The 11,305-nt window shown below is 42.7% G+C and overlaps 1 protein-coding gene across 9 annotated transcripts in view; it reads left to right on the forward strand.

Moving 5' to 3' along the window:
* The window catches only part of rapgef2b (Rap guanine nucleotide exchange factor 2b), a 107,182-nt gene extending 96,630 nt beyond the window's left edge, over positions 1-10,552 (forward strand). For 6 of the 9 annotated variants that reach the window (XM_027154560.2, XM_047802289.1, XM_047802290.1 and 3 more), the window contains 9 exons: positions 27-150; positions 565-588; positions 1,742-1,965; positions 2,075-2,245; positions 3,193-3,330; positions 4,033-4,243; positions 4,340-4,794; positions 5,244-5,558; positions 6,654-6,787. In XM_027154560.2, coding sequence (XP_027010361.1) covers positions 27-150; positions 565-588; positions 1,742-1,965; positions 2,075-2,245; positions 3,193-3,330; positions 4,033-4,243; positions 4,340-4,794; positions 5,244-5,536 — 1,640 coding nt within the window. In that variant the 3' untranslated portion in view covers positions 5,537-5,558; positions 6,654-6,787. Of the gene's footprint in view, positions 1-26; positions 151-564; positions 589-1,741; positions 1,966-2,074; positions 2,246-3,192; positions 3,331-4,032; positions 4,244-4,339; positions 4,795-5,243; positions 5,563-6,653 lie in introns of all 9 variants that reach the window. The other 3 variants (XM_027154567.2, XM_027154559.2, XM_047802291.1) reach the window with 3 other exon arrangements.
* Positions 10,553-11,305: the final 753 nt, after the last annotated feature.

The raw sequence follows: 11,305 nt of genomic DNA on the forward strand, positions 1-11,305 counted from the left end.
TTTCACGCCCTCTCGCTTCTATTCAGGCAATGATTCAAAAGTGGACGGACTGGTGAATTTTGAGAAGCTACGTATGATCGCTAAAGAGATCAGACATGTGGGTCGGATGGCGGCCGTCAACATGGACCCTGCCCTCATGTTCCGCACCAGGTGGGTGTGTTTGTTCAAACCTGCGTCATGACAGACGTGTCCGGTCGTGTCCTCACTTTGAGGCTGCACTTCACTAAAGAGCTTCCTGTGCACTTTGAGCACACCTGTATGTATGTATGTATGCTGGATGTAGAGCGTCACGCATTCACACACAGGCTTCCACACAGGGTTCTGATTGGCTGCTGATGTTTCTGTACGTGTGTGTGTTTGTTGTTGTATCATGCCGTAATAAATGTGTCTTCGTAGGCCTCTGGTTCTGCTCACCTTGGTACTCTTTCTTGTCTTCTTGTCATCTAAGCATATCTCCCTCTTTTCTTCCCTCTCTCTCTCTCTCTCTTGGTTTATCTATTTCTCTCTACTCTACTCTACTCTACTCTGCCCCCCCACATCAATGTTCATGGATGTCCCTTACAGGAAGAAGAAGTGGAGGAGTTTGGGGTAAGTCTGGTGACCTTTTTGATGACCCCTTGGCCCCATGCCTCCTTTCTCTCACGCACTCCTCCCTTCTCATCTTTTAATTTCACTTGCTTCCTCACCGTTTCCTTTTGTTCATATATATACAGTTATATATATATATATATTTTTGGTCCTTTTGTTCGACCGTGCCTCCTGCTCTGACGAAGTCTTCCTAGAGTGTGATGCAGTCACTTTTGCTCATCTGGGTCATTGAAATAAACTCACACTTACTTTAAACAACTAATTCGACAAAAACATGACTCCGCCATTCTGCATGATTATACCGGCTCATTCTTTTTCCATTTATTCCAGAATAATGATGTGATCCACGTCAGCAAAAGTGATGTGTTCTAACACGTTTAACCTCCAGCTGCACTACACACCAGGGCCGCATGTTTTACCGGGTTTTGTTTTCAGTTCTGTGCAAGTTTGTTGGTTTGTTTTGATTTCACAATGTATATATAGGTATATATGATCAGTAACCAGATAAAGTAGAGCTTCCGTACAATAGGAGTTAGAACGGTTTTGTTTTTGGTGTAATAACATTTGTTACAATAACCATGGGTGGGTGGGACATGCAGCTTTCTTTTGGACTGACAAGCCTTGAAGCCACGCCTTCTTCGGTCGGACTTACGAGCACAGAGACCATGCTTCCCTTGATAAGACTGACGGGCAAAGAGAACAATCCTGGTTTATTTGGACTGACAAACAAAGAGTAGACATCTTTTAAATGAATGACAAGTACAGAGGCCACGCCTCATTTATTATGATTGACAGGCACAGATGACACACCTCCTTCGGTACATCTGATAGACAGGGGCCACACCTCTTTTGCAGAGACTGAAGGCATAAGAAGTTTGACTGTTTACTGAAATCTTTTCAGTTACCATCTATTACCCTAATCTCACCCCATTCAGTCTGAATTAAAAAAATAATTAAACAATTAAAAAGAACTCATCCGCTTCTTATTCCTTTTGCCTGATTGGCTGAGATGCAAAATGCATGGAATGTTCTAAGAATGCAAGGAATGTGACTTTCTGCATGTCTGTGTATGAGAGCAGTATGGACTAAATACCCCCCCACAGCCATTCTCACTTCTGTGAGTGTGTGTGTGTGTGTGTGTGTGGGTGTGTAGGTCACTGAGCCAGGGCAGCGCCAACGCAGCCGTTCTGGATGTGACCCAGACGGGCGGGCATAAAAAGCGTGTCAGGCGGAGTTCCTTCCTCAACGCCAAGAAGCTGTACGAGGACGCACAAATGGCACGCAAGGTCAAGCAGTACCTGTCTAACCTCACACTGGAGACCAACGAGGAGAGCCTGCAGACTCTGTCTGTACAGTGCGAACCCTCCATAAGTACACGTGAGCCTCCATTTTTATATTAAAACTATGACCACTTGGACATACAGTCACCTGTTCATCTGTGTCAGCTTGTTAGGCCACTCTTCCTAACCTCTTGTCCCTCTCTCAGTGCCTAAGAGCTCAGGGGACAGGAAGAGGCCGGACACCTCCCCTGTGGTAGCAAGAGCCGCTCTGCACCCACGCCAGCAGCTTCAGAAATCCAACCAGGCTTTGCAGGTTCCCACCGTCGCCCTCTACCCGTCCCGCAAGAAGGTTCCTGTCAAAGATCTGCCACCGTTTGGTAAGCCTTGCACATGCTTCACATATTGGGTTAATAATCAGAACCTTATTACTTAGAGTATTCAGTTTGAATGGCTGTCTGTTTTTAATTGAAGTAAAGTTTATATAAAGTTAAAGAATCCTTTCTGTCATAAGGGCTATCCTAATCTTGAATAGCTACCAATTTGCTACATAGGCTTCCTACGTAGGGGACAACATCATAATTCCATATAGAACATTAGTTGAGATCCAGCCACATCTCATATTAACATACTGGGGATGTGGCGGCTCAAAGCAAGTTTGAATTCCAGGTCCACCATACTGCCACTGCTGGGCCCTTCAGCAAGGCTCTTAACCCTTAATTGCTCGGTTGTATAAAATGATATAAAATGTAGGTCACTATGGACAAGGGCGCCTGCCATTGTAAATGTAAATATACTGGTGAAAAAAAAGTATTTGTTACACTTTAGTAAAATCATGCAATGGATGAATAATATGTGGCTCAGAATTGAGCCATGAGGTATACCGCAATACACATAGTAACTAAACGACACAAACATATAGGAGAGTATAAATACATATTATGATAACTGTATGATAACTTTCACTACATAATTGTAAAACACAAATTGTAGACATAAAATTAATTAAGGGAGAACATGGAATGTATAAAATTTAAGGAATATGTGAACACTGAAATTTGTTAGTTGTATTTTTTGGTTTTTGGAGGCTTCTGCTTTTCCAGGAAATGCATAAAATACAAGCTCAAGATAATATTCCTGTCTAATCAATGTTGTGTACATGAGAAAAAAAAATGCTAATTAATAGTCAGTTTATTTCGACGGTTTATTTTTAAGAATATAACTATGTGTTCTTGTTTATATCGGCCCTTACGATGCATACTGGTAAACCCCTCTGGTGGTCTTGGGTGAAATTGTGGCTGTTATTGATCAGATACTCTGCCCACAGGCACAAATTCTCCGCAGTCTTTAAAGAAGATTCTGTCTCTGTCAGAGGAGGCTGCTGAGAGACACAGGAAGCAGACGGAAGATGCCGTGTCCAGCACTTCGTCTCCTCCTACGTCTCCTCGCAGCTCCCCAAAGAAAGGTAAGACCTATAGTGTCGCCCCTTGGTGGCAGCTCAGTGATATAAGCATACACACAGACAGCACATGTGCTACTACTGTACCGTGGTAGTCATGGTACTTGTTCTGCATATACTTAGCGCCCCCTGGTGTTCACAAGAACATTACTAGAACATTCTGCCATCTTGTGGCAAAACATCCGTATACAAGATGCTAGAATATTCTAGATTCTTTAAAAGGGATCTTTACTGACCAGGCCGCATGAATGTGAAGAGGAGCTTTACTCGGAGCTAGAGAGAGGCTTAACTTGATATAATATTTATATGAATAGAATATGGAATTGAACATTGTTGTACTCTTGGTAACACTGTGATGAAAGTGTGGTTTGAGCAGCATCGTGAGCTCTGGGCGGACATCCTGTATAAGCTCCTGCAGCATTCGGAGATAAGCACGAGATTAAGCCACTGATGAAAGTCGATACTTTATTGATTAGTCTACTTCTGAGCACAATCCTCTTTGGTACCGAGGGACTTTGCTGCTCTTTCTGAATCACCGTCTGGTGAAAGTGCTGCATCATTTTAGCCTTTCACTTTAGATTGGTGGGAAAAAAAAATCACAGACTGAAAATCTCTCTGTGTTTCAGGAAATAACAGTGAGAAGATTTTATAGCAGGATTGTTTTGCTTTGTAAGGATATGAAACTCCGGTTACTAATTTGCTGTGCAGGATTAGGAAGAGCGAGTGATAACCTGTCAGACTCGGGCCACAGTGAGATCTCGTCTCGATCCAGCCTGGTCAGCACGTCTTCACTGGACATGGGCCAGGACGAGCGTCGTCTTCGATACGGGCACGGCGTCAGCGACGGGCACGCTGCCGGGCACGGAGGCCACCGACTGGAACGTAGGGCCACAGCTGATCCGGACCAGTACAGTCTCGGGTGAGCACAACACGAAAGAGTTTAATGAGTTGTTCTGTTTGAAAACATTGGGGGAATTTTGGACTTAACGGTTCACATAAATGTTCTCTCTATCAGCTCGTACTCATCGGTGCAGGACTGGCGCGGCATGTACGCCAACACGGCCATGCCGTCCTCCCCGAGTTCAGAGGAGTTAAGTCAGGAGCAGGGCGATCGCGTCTCCTTGGATGCTGCAGACTCAGGACGAGGCAGCTGGACATCCTGCTCTAGCGGCTCACACGACAGCATCCAGGCCATGCAGCAGGGCAGGAGCTGGGAAGCTCTGGCTGAGGGGGCAGGTCTGTGGGCCGGACGGGGCAGCTGGGCGTCAACTTCGTCATGCTCGTCCACATCGGCAGCGTGCTGGGGAGATGAGTCCGAGGGGGACACGGGGACTATCAAGCGGAGGGGGGGTAAAGACGTGGGCACCGATCCTGACACCTGCAGCATCACTTCCACAGGATCAGAGGAGTCTAAACAGCAGAGTCGCCGGCCGTCTCCCATCACCGCCGGCACAACCAAGAGCAGCATGAGTAAGACGCGCACTCGCTTCATCACTTTATTTATGTCATCAAAAAAATGAGTTTCATTTATAGTTATATTTTCTATAAAAATTGACAAATGTAGGTCACACGTCTAAAAAATCTTTCCATCTAAAAAAGTCATTTATCTATATAGACTATTATCCGGCTTTGTCAGGGGGCGTGGCTTAAAGTTTAAAGGTGAAGTTGCATATTAGATGCGATTCGTATTACAACTTAGTATCGTAACTTTTTAAAAAAAATGCTATTAATACGGACCAATGGTATTAATGAGCCAATTAATCGTTTCTTTGGGAGTGTCTGATTTAAGCTTTGATTCGATGGCAAATATGGACTTCACACCATTCTGTGTTTTTAGGAAATCCTAAAAATCCTCTCTTCACTTAAATTTTGTTTTATATAATAAGTTACTCACCACTTGTCTACAACTTATCTCGCAGTACGCAAAGATGGACGATATCGTGATCCACCTCCCACTCCTCCCGGCTACACGGCTCTGTCTATCTCCGAGGTGACGGAGGGGTCGACGCACTCAACCAGGAAGCCTCCGGACTACACCACAGCGCTCCAGCGCTCCCGCCTCATTACGCACTCGCCTAAACCGGGGACGGAGCGTGAGGGAGAGGATGAGGAAGAGGAGGTAGAGGTAGAGGAGGAGGGTGAGTGCTTATCTCCCAAACTCAGAGATCAGAGGAGGAGAGGTCCACACACAGCAGTGCCCCCCAGGCCATGAGTCACACACACCACCATGGCAGGCAGGTAAAACCAACCAAACTTCAGCTCACACACACACACACACGTTTACTCACTCACTCACTCACACACTCACTCACTCACTCACTCACTCACTCACTCACGTTCATATTTAACAAAAAATCTGCACCGCATGCAAGAAAGCACACCCTGTTTACCCTGCCAACCAACCACCAATCACCAACCAGCATGTCACTTAGTGCATGTCAGGCCATGGAGAAGACCTGCCGTGGTGGCAACATTCCTCCCATCACTTACTCTTTTTTTTGTGTGTGTGTATGTGTGTGTATGTGTGTGTGTGTGTGTGTGTGTGTACGTGTACATAGTGGGATTTAATCTACACCAAATCTATCTGATAAGAGAAGATCTTTTGTTCATTAGTTTTCTACTACAGCTACAATGCTAACGTTGCTAACACGTACGGGAAGCTCAAGCACTTAAGCACCAATTTTCGAACAATTTTTTTTTCGAACTAAACTGGAGGACTTCTTTTACATATTAGCAACGTTAGATTTTTATTTTCAGAAATCTGAGACTTTGTCTCTAAATCGCAAAACCTCTCAGATGTTTATGTTTGGCGGAAAGCCGCTAATGTGTGTGTTTATATGTTTACGTTGAGCGGTGTGCGGTTAGCTTCAGAGCTAAGTGTTTATCTCCAGTACTGATTGACTAGAGATATAAGAAATTGTGTGTGTGTGTGTGTGTGTGTGTGTGTGTGTGTGTGTGTGTGTGTGTGTGTGTGTGTGTGTGTGGAATACGTGCATGTAATTCAAAGCCACTACCAAAAACTGTTTATAGATCATTTATAAACGTATAGGTTTTTGCAAACAAGCAAAAATCCAGGATGAGATTCCACAGATTCCACAGGGTATATTCTAAAGCCCCTACTAATGCAACTTCCACTATACTACTAGATAAATAGTTCATGGTCTATACCTTCTATCTTTCACCATCATCTCTACTCTGTCTGGAAACTATATTAGTTGACCAAACAGTTGTTGGTTGTGGAATTAGAGATTCGAACCCTGCTGTTTTTGTGTGTGTTATTGTCTGATTTCGGGGGTGGATTCTAACTCGGCTTCTCTTTCGCCCCACAGAGGATGAGCAGGTGTCCGCTGTGTGAACACACGACACTTTCCTTACTGTCCGGCTCTCGCTGCAGTGACTGAAAGCCGCCTGTTAGGCTCGTCAAAGGCAGACAGACAGCCAGAGCGACCAATCATCACCTCGATGCCACTGCCTGTCTTTCTCCTGATTGGTGGATTCATCTCCCTTCTCTGCCTTAACGCGTCATGAGGGGTTTTGTCACCCTGCATGCTAAAATACTGTGAAGAAAGGAAGAGAGTGTTCGAAACAAAAATTACCTTGGCACTTTGGATAAATCGAATTATTTCACTTAAAGTAGTAAAAAATAAAAAAATTAAAAAAAAAAAAAAAGAGAGAGAAGAAGAAAGAACTTGAACCTGGATTGAGATTGAACACAGCGGTGCGACATTCACACGGAGATGAGACTGCCGTTGCCGGTCTCTGATGTTAGATTGATTTCCCCCGTTCCTCTCACACACACACACACACACACACACACACACACACACACACACACACACACACACACACACACACACACGAACCATTTTTCCTCATCTGCACTTTTTAAGTATGTTTTCTAAGAACAAAATGCACACGATCTTCTCAGACTTTATCATCTCTTCTGAAATGCACACACGGTGAAAATGAGTACGTTTAGGGGAGAAAAAAAAACGTTCACAAGCTCAAACAGCTACACTTTCGATGGGAATCGGCGATCGTCTGTACAATATGTGACACTGCTGCAGTATTAATTGAGCGTTCGAGGTTGGTAGATGCTGGAGACCTGGAGATACACACAGCAAGGAGGACACGAAGCACGCTGGTGTGACTCTACGTTCTGTTTCATCCGAATCCTGCTTCAATCCCTAGGGTGCGACGTAAACGTAGACATCTCAGACTTGAGGATTTCGTGGTTTTGACATTCTTTAATTGAAAGGAAAAGTTAGACCCAATACTGAGGGCTAAACTCAGCAGGAACCATGATATGTGGTCATGCCAGAGAACTCAGATCTCAGAAACATAATCAGTGGAAGCTAATCCACAGGCCAGGCTTTTGAGATGTTGATGAAATTTATAGGGTTTTTTTTTATTCCCATCATTATTCCAGATTACCATCCATCGTTGTCACTCGTAGGGCTGTCTCCAAGCTCCGCTGGTGCTCGACTCCAACTAGATCCCTGTAGTTCTTTACAATATTTTAATGATGTGAGGTTATGAAACCTCTGCAGTACCTAACGCCAGGATTCCAAAGGCAACGTTTAATTAAAAAACCTTGTTTTGGAGTTTTATTCCTGCCCCGTTGGACCTGTTTTGTGTCCTCTGTTAAAGGAGGGTTCAGAGTGGATACTGAGCTCCATTGGTTTTTCGGCTGTTTGTAAATTTACATGGATTACATCAGTAGCTTCGTGCAGGAACCCAAAGACATTGATTTGATTTTATTTATTTAATGCTTTTGTTCCCTTACCCAGGGATGGGGGTGCGGGTGGGGGGTTGGGGGGTTATCTTTGCAAGATGTTTGTCCCATTGCATGCACAAGGCAAGAGCTTTGTTTCAGTCCTGTGTAAATGAAGTAAGTAGAATCGACTTGATCGAGTTCCCCTGACTTGACTTGACTCGAGTCCCAGTCATCTCTGTCCCATTTCTATAATTCTGTACAGTTTTTTAGGTCACAGCGTTGCTTGGTGTAGCCGAAGTAATCCGGTGGCAAAGTTTCCTTCTTAATAAATGACACTTTTTGTTCCTGCCTTATTCCACTCTCCTGAGGAGAAAGCGAGAACTTTGTTTCAGGTTCTCTGTAAACAGAGGAACCGTTTGACTCCAGTCTTCACTGGCACTCGACTCAAAACGATCCCGGTTTAGGGTTTTAGTTCTTGCCCCATTCGACTTTGTTAGGAAAGCCAGACCAAATGTTGACAACAAACTCTTCAGCTTGACCTAGTCGCAAGAAATATTTAAACGGTTGTGAAGTTATTTCTTATTAGGCTTCAATTACCTTGGAACTATTTTTTTTTTTTGGCTTGTTCCATCTCACCCATTTGGAGGTAAATCAAACTGGTGCATGACTCATCCAGCTCAGTCCTATTCCAAAAATTCTTTAAACAATTTGGCGGGTTGTGAGGACATAAGTTTGTTATATCCCATAATAATCCTGGCCTTTTTTTTTTTTTGCACCCATTCGGAAGGAAGGCAAGAACTTTTTCTCCACTGGTTCTTGACACCATCTCGCTCATTCCTATTTATTGAAATCTTAATAAATGAAGCAAGTTAAAAGGTTACTCTGGTTCCTGGTTATTGTAATCTTGGGGCAAGTATTTTAGAAGGAAAGCCTGAATATCGGTTGATCATCATCCGGTGCTTCGTTTGCATTTTGTAGTGAAGAACGTTGACGATTGACTGTGTTCCCATTGCACTGCAAAGTATCTTCATGTTTTTGTATTTTTCGGAGGTTTATTGGAATTTTATCCTCATTTAGACCCTTTTTTCCCCCAACATCAGTGAAACGCTGTGAGTTGCCTATCAGAGTGGACTATAGGCAAGGAAAAAAAAAAAACTCTGGAATTGATCCGACACTTTTTTTTTTTTTTTTTTTAAGAAGGAAATCTGTCATTCAAAGTGCTACAAGTCTCCAAAAAAACCAATGTACTGTCAACAGGATATATAAAGAACATACCGTAGGTGACTTGTCATGCCAAATCTGAAACTTATCACAACTACCTATTACTGTAGTATGTAGATTCCACCATCAAGACAAATGCCTGTCCAGTCGGTGAAGTCCACGCTCGACTGGGTGCTACTTCCATTCTCATGCGAAGACATTGCGGATTTTGAGGTGCTACGTTGGCTTTACGAAGACGTTAACCCGCTTGTGTCACCCTGCACATTAAAAGGGATCAAGAGCTCGCGAGAACTTTTAGTAACACGCTTCTGAGACTCCGGCGCTGAAGGAAAACGACTTAACCGAGCCGAAGGCTGCCGAGCCCGAGTAGAACTCACTCACGCGGCGAGGAGTCACTTTTATCGTTTATTTTTAATCACTGAGTTAAGCTGATCACATTGATCAGTAGTTTAGGACTGATATTCTTTAAGGGAGGGAAAAAAAAAAAGATTGCAGTGTTTTCCACTGTACCCTGTAATATTATCACATCAACATTTCTTTCTCTTCTTGCTGTAATTTTTCCTTTGTTTTTTTGTAACGGTTGCTGTCGTTTAAAAAAAAAAAAAAAAAAAAGGATCGCATTTGTAAAACAGTGGTTAAATAAATCGTTCGCCACCATTCGGATTTTTTGAAACTAGTCACGCTTTTTTCCGGCGAGCCGAGCGGAGTCGTCTTTCGAAAAATAAGTTGCACAAACTGTACAAGCATAAGGTAAATCGTAGTAGTTATAGCACTGCTACTTTGTTCGATGTGTGATGTCAAGTGAGAAGTGTACATTTAGCTGGTGAAGATTCTCTCATTCTTGACTACTTTTACCTGTACGTCTTTTACAAAGACAATTGGTGGAGTATGTATCGGTTGTTATTTTCTGTCTTTTTTTTCTTTTTCTTTTTTTTTTTCTTTTTTTTTGTATTTTTAATACGATAATTGTAAATATTGGTTATATTTTTGTTGAACTGTAGAAATGTACTATGTTTATGCCTCAACATCCAGTTTATATGAAGCTGGGAATCAATAAATGCGAGAAAAAGAAAACCGACTCGTAGGATTCGAATGCACTTTTTTTATTTTATCTTGTTTTTTGTTTTTTTTTCCCCGTCGATGCGTTTTCTTTGGCAGATTGTTCCTTTAAGTGACGCCATCTATAATATTTGCACAAGATGAGACATGGGATTAACTTGAAACGTGTATCTGATCATTTTTTTTAACTGACGCACCTGTCAGAACGAATAAAAACACTGATGTCTACTCGCTCTGCTTCTATAACAGTATCTTCCCTTCTTCGCTGATGGATGTGTGAAGGTGAGTTACGCATCTGCATAAGTTTTAACCCCCTTGAACTTTTCCTACAGACTTAATTGGGATTATATTTCAATAATCTACACAAAACAATCCTTAGTTGTGGAATTGATATGCAATACATACATAAGTTATACATGATTATTTAGAAATTTGTGATTGCATAAGTATTCACACCCTTGTTATGAAACTTGGTGACATTGATGTCATCAGACGTCACTTACGTAGTCTGAGGTTAACATGTCACGTGGTCTCAGGACCATCCAGGATAATTCGGTGATCGGCTAAGCAGGACGTTAATCCGAGTAGCAGACACTTGGTTGAAAATTATTCCATACAAAGTTTGGATGTCGGAAGTCCAAATACCAAATGACCTCATTTTTGGCCTTGAGAGTTACACAGGTGGAAAACACTGAAAGTTAAATGTGCATCTTTTGCTAGCTAACTGATTAGTGACTTATTTTTACCTCCATCAAATACTGATCTAATATAAATACTGCTCTATACTGTAGAGAATTATTCATCGATGTCTCATGCTTAATTTGGTGCTGTTGACCCTCTTGACGTTTATGGTAGGTATTCGAAACAGTCATTATGAAATTCTATTTATTATACTGCATAGAACAGTATTTTGGGGGCGGGGCTACACGTGACGTCAAGTGAATACCTGGTGGGGTGCCAATACTTTTGGACAAAAGTGAGTAC

This window comes from Tachysurus fulvidraco, chromosome 17 (assembly GCF_022655615.1).
Source record: "Tachysurus fulvidraco isolate hzauxx_2018 chromosome 17, HZAU_PFXX_2.0, whole genome shotgun sequence".
In the NCBI taxonomy this organism is placed as follows: domain Eukaryota; kingdom Metazoa; phylum Chordata; class Actinopteri; order Siluriformes; family Bagridae; genus Tachysurus; species Tachysurus fulvidraco.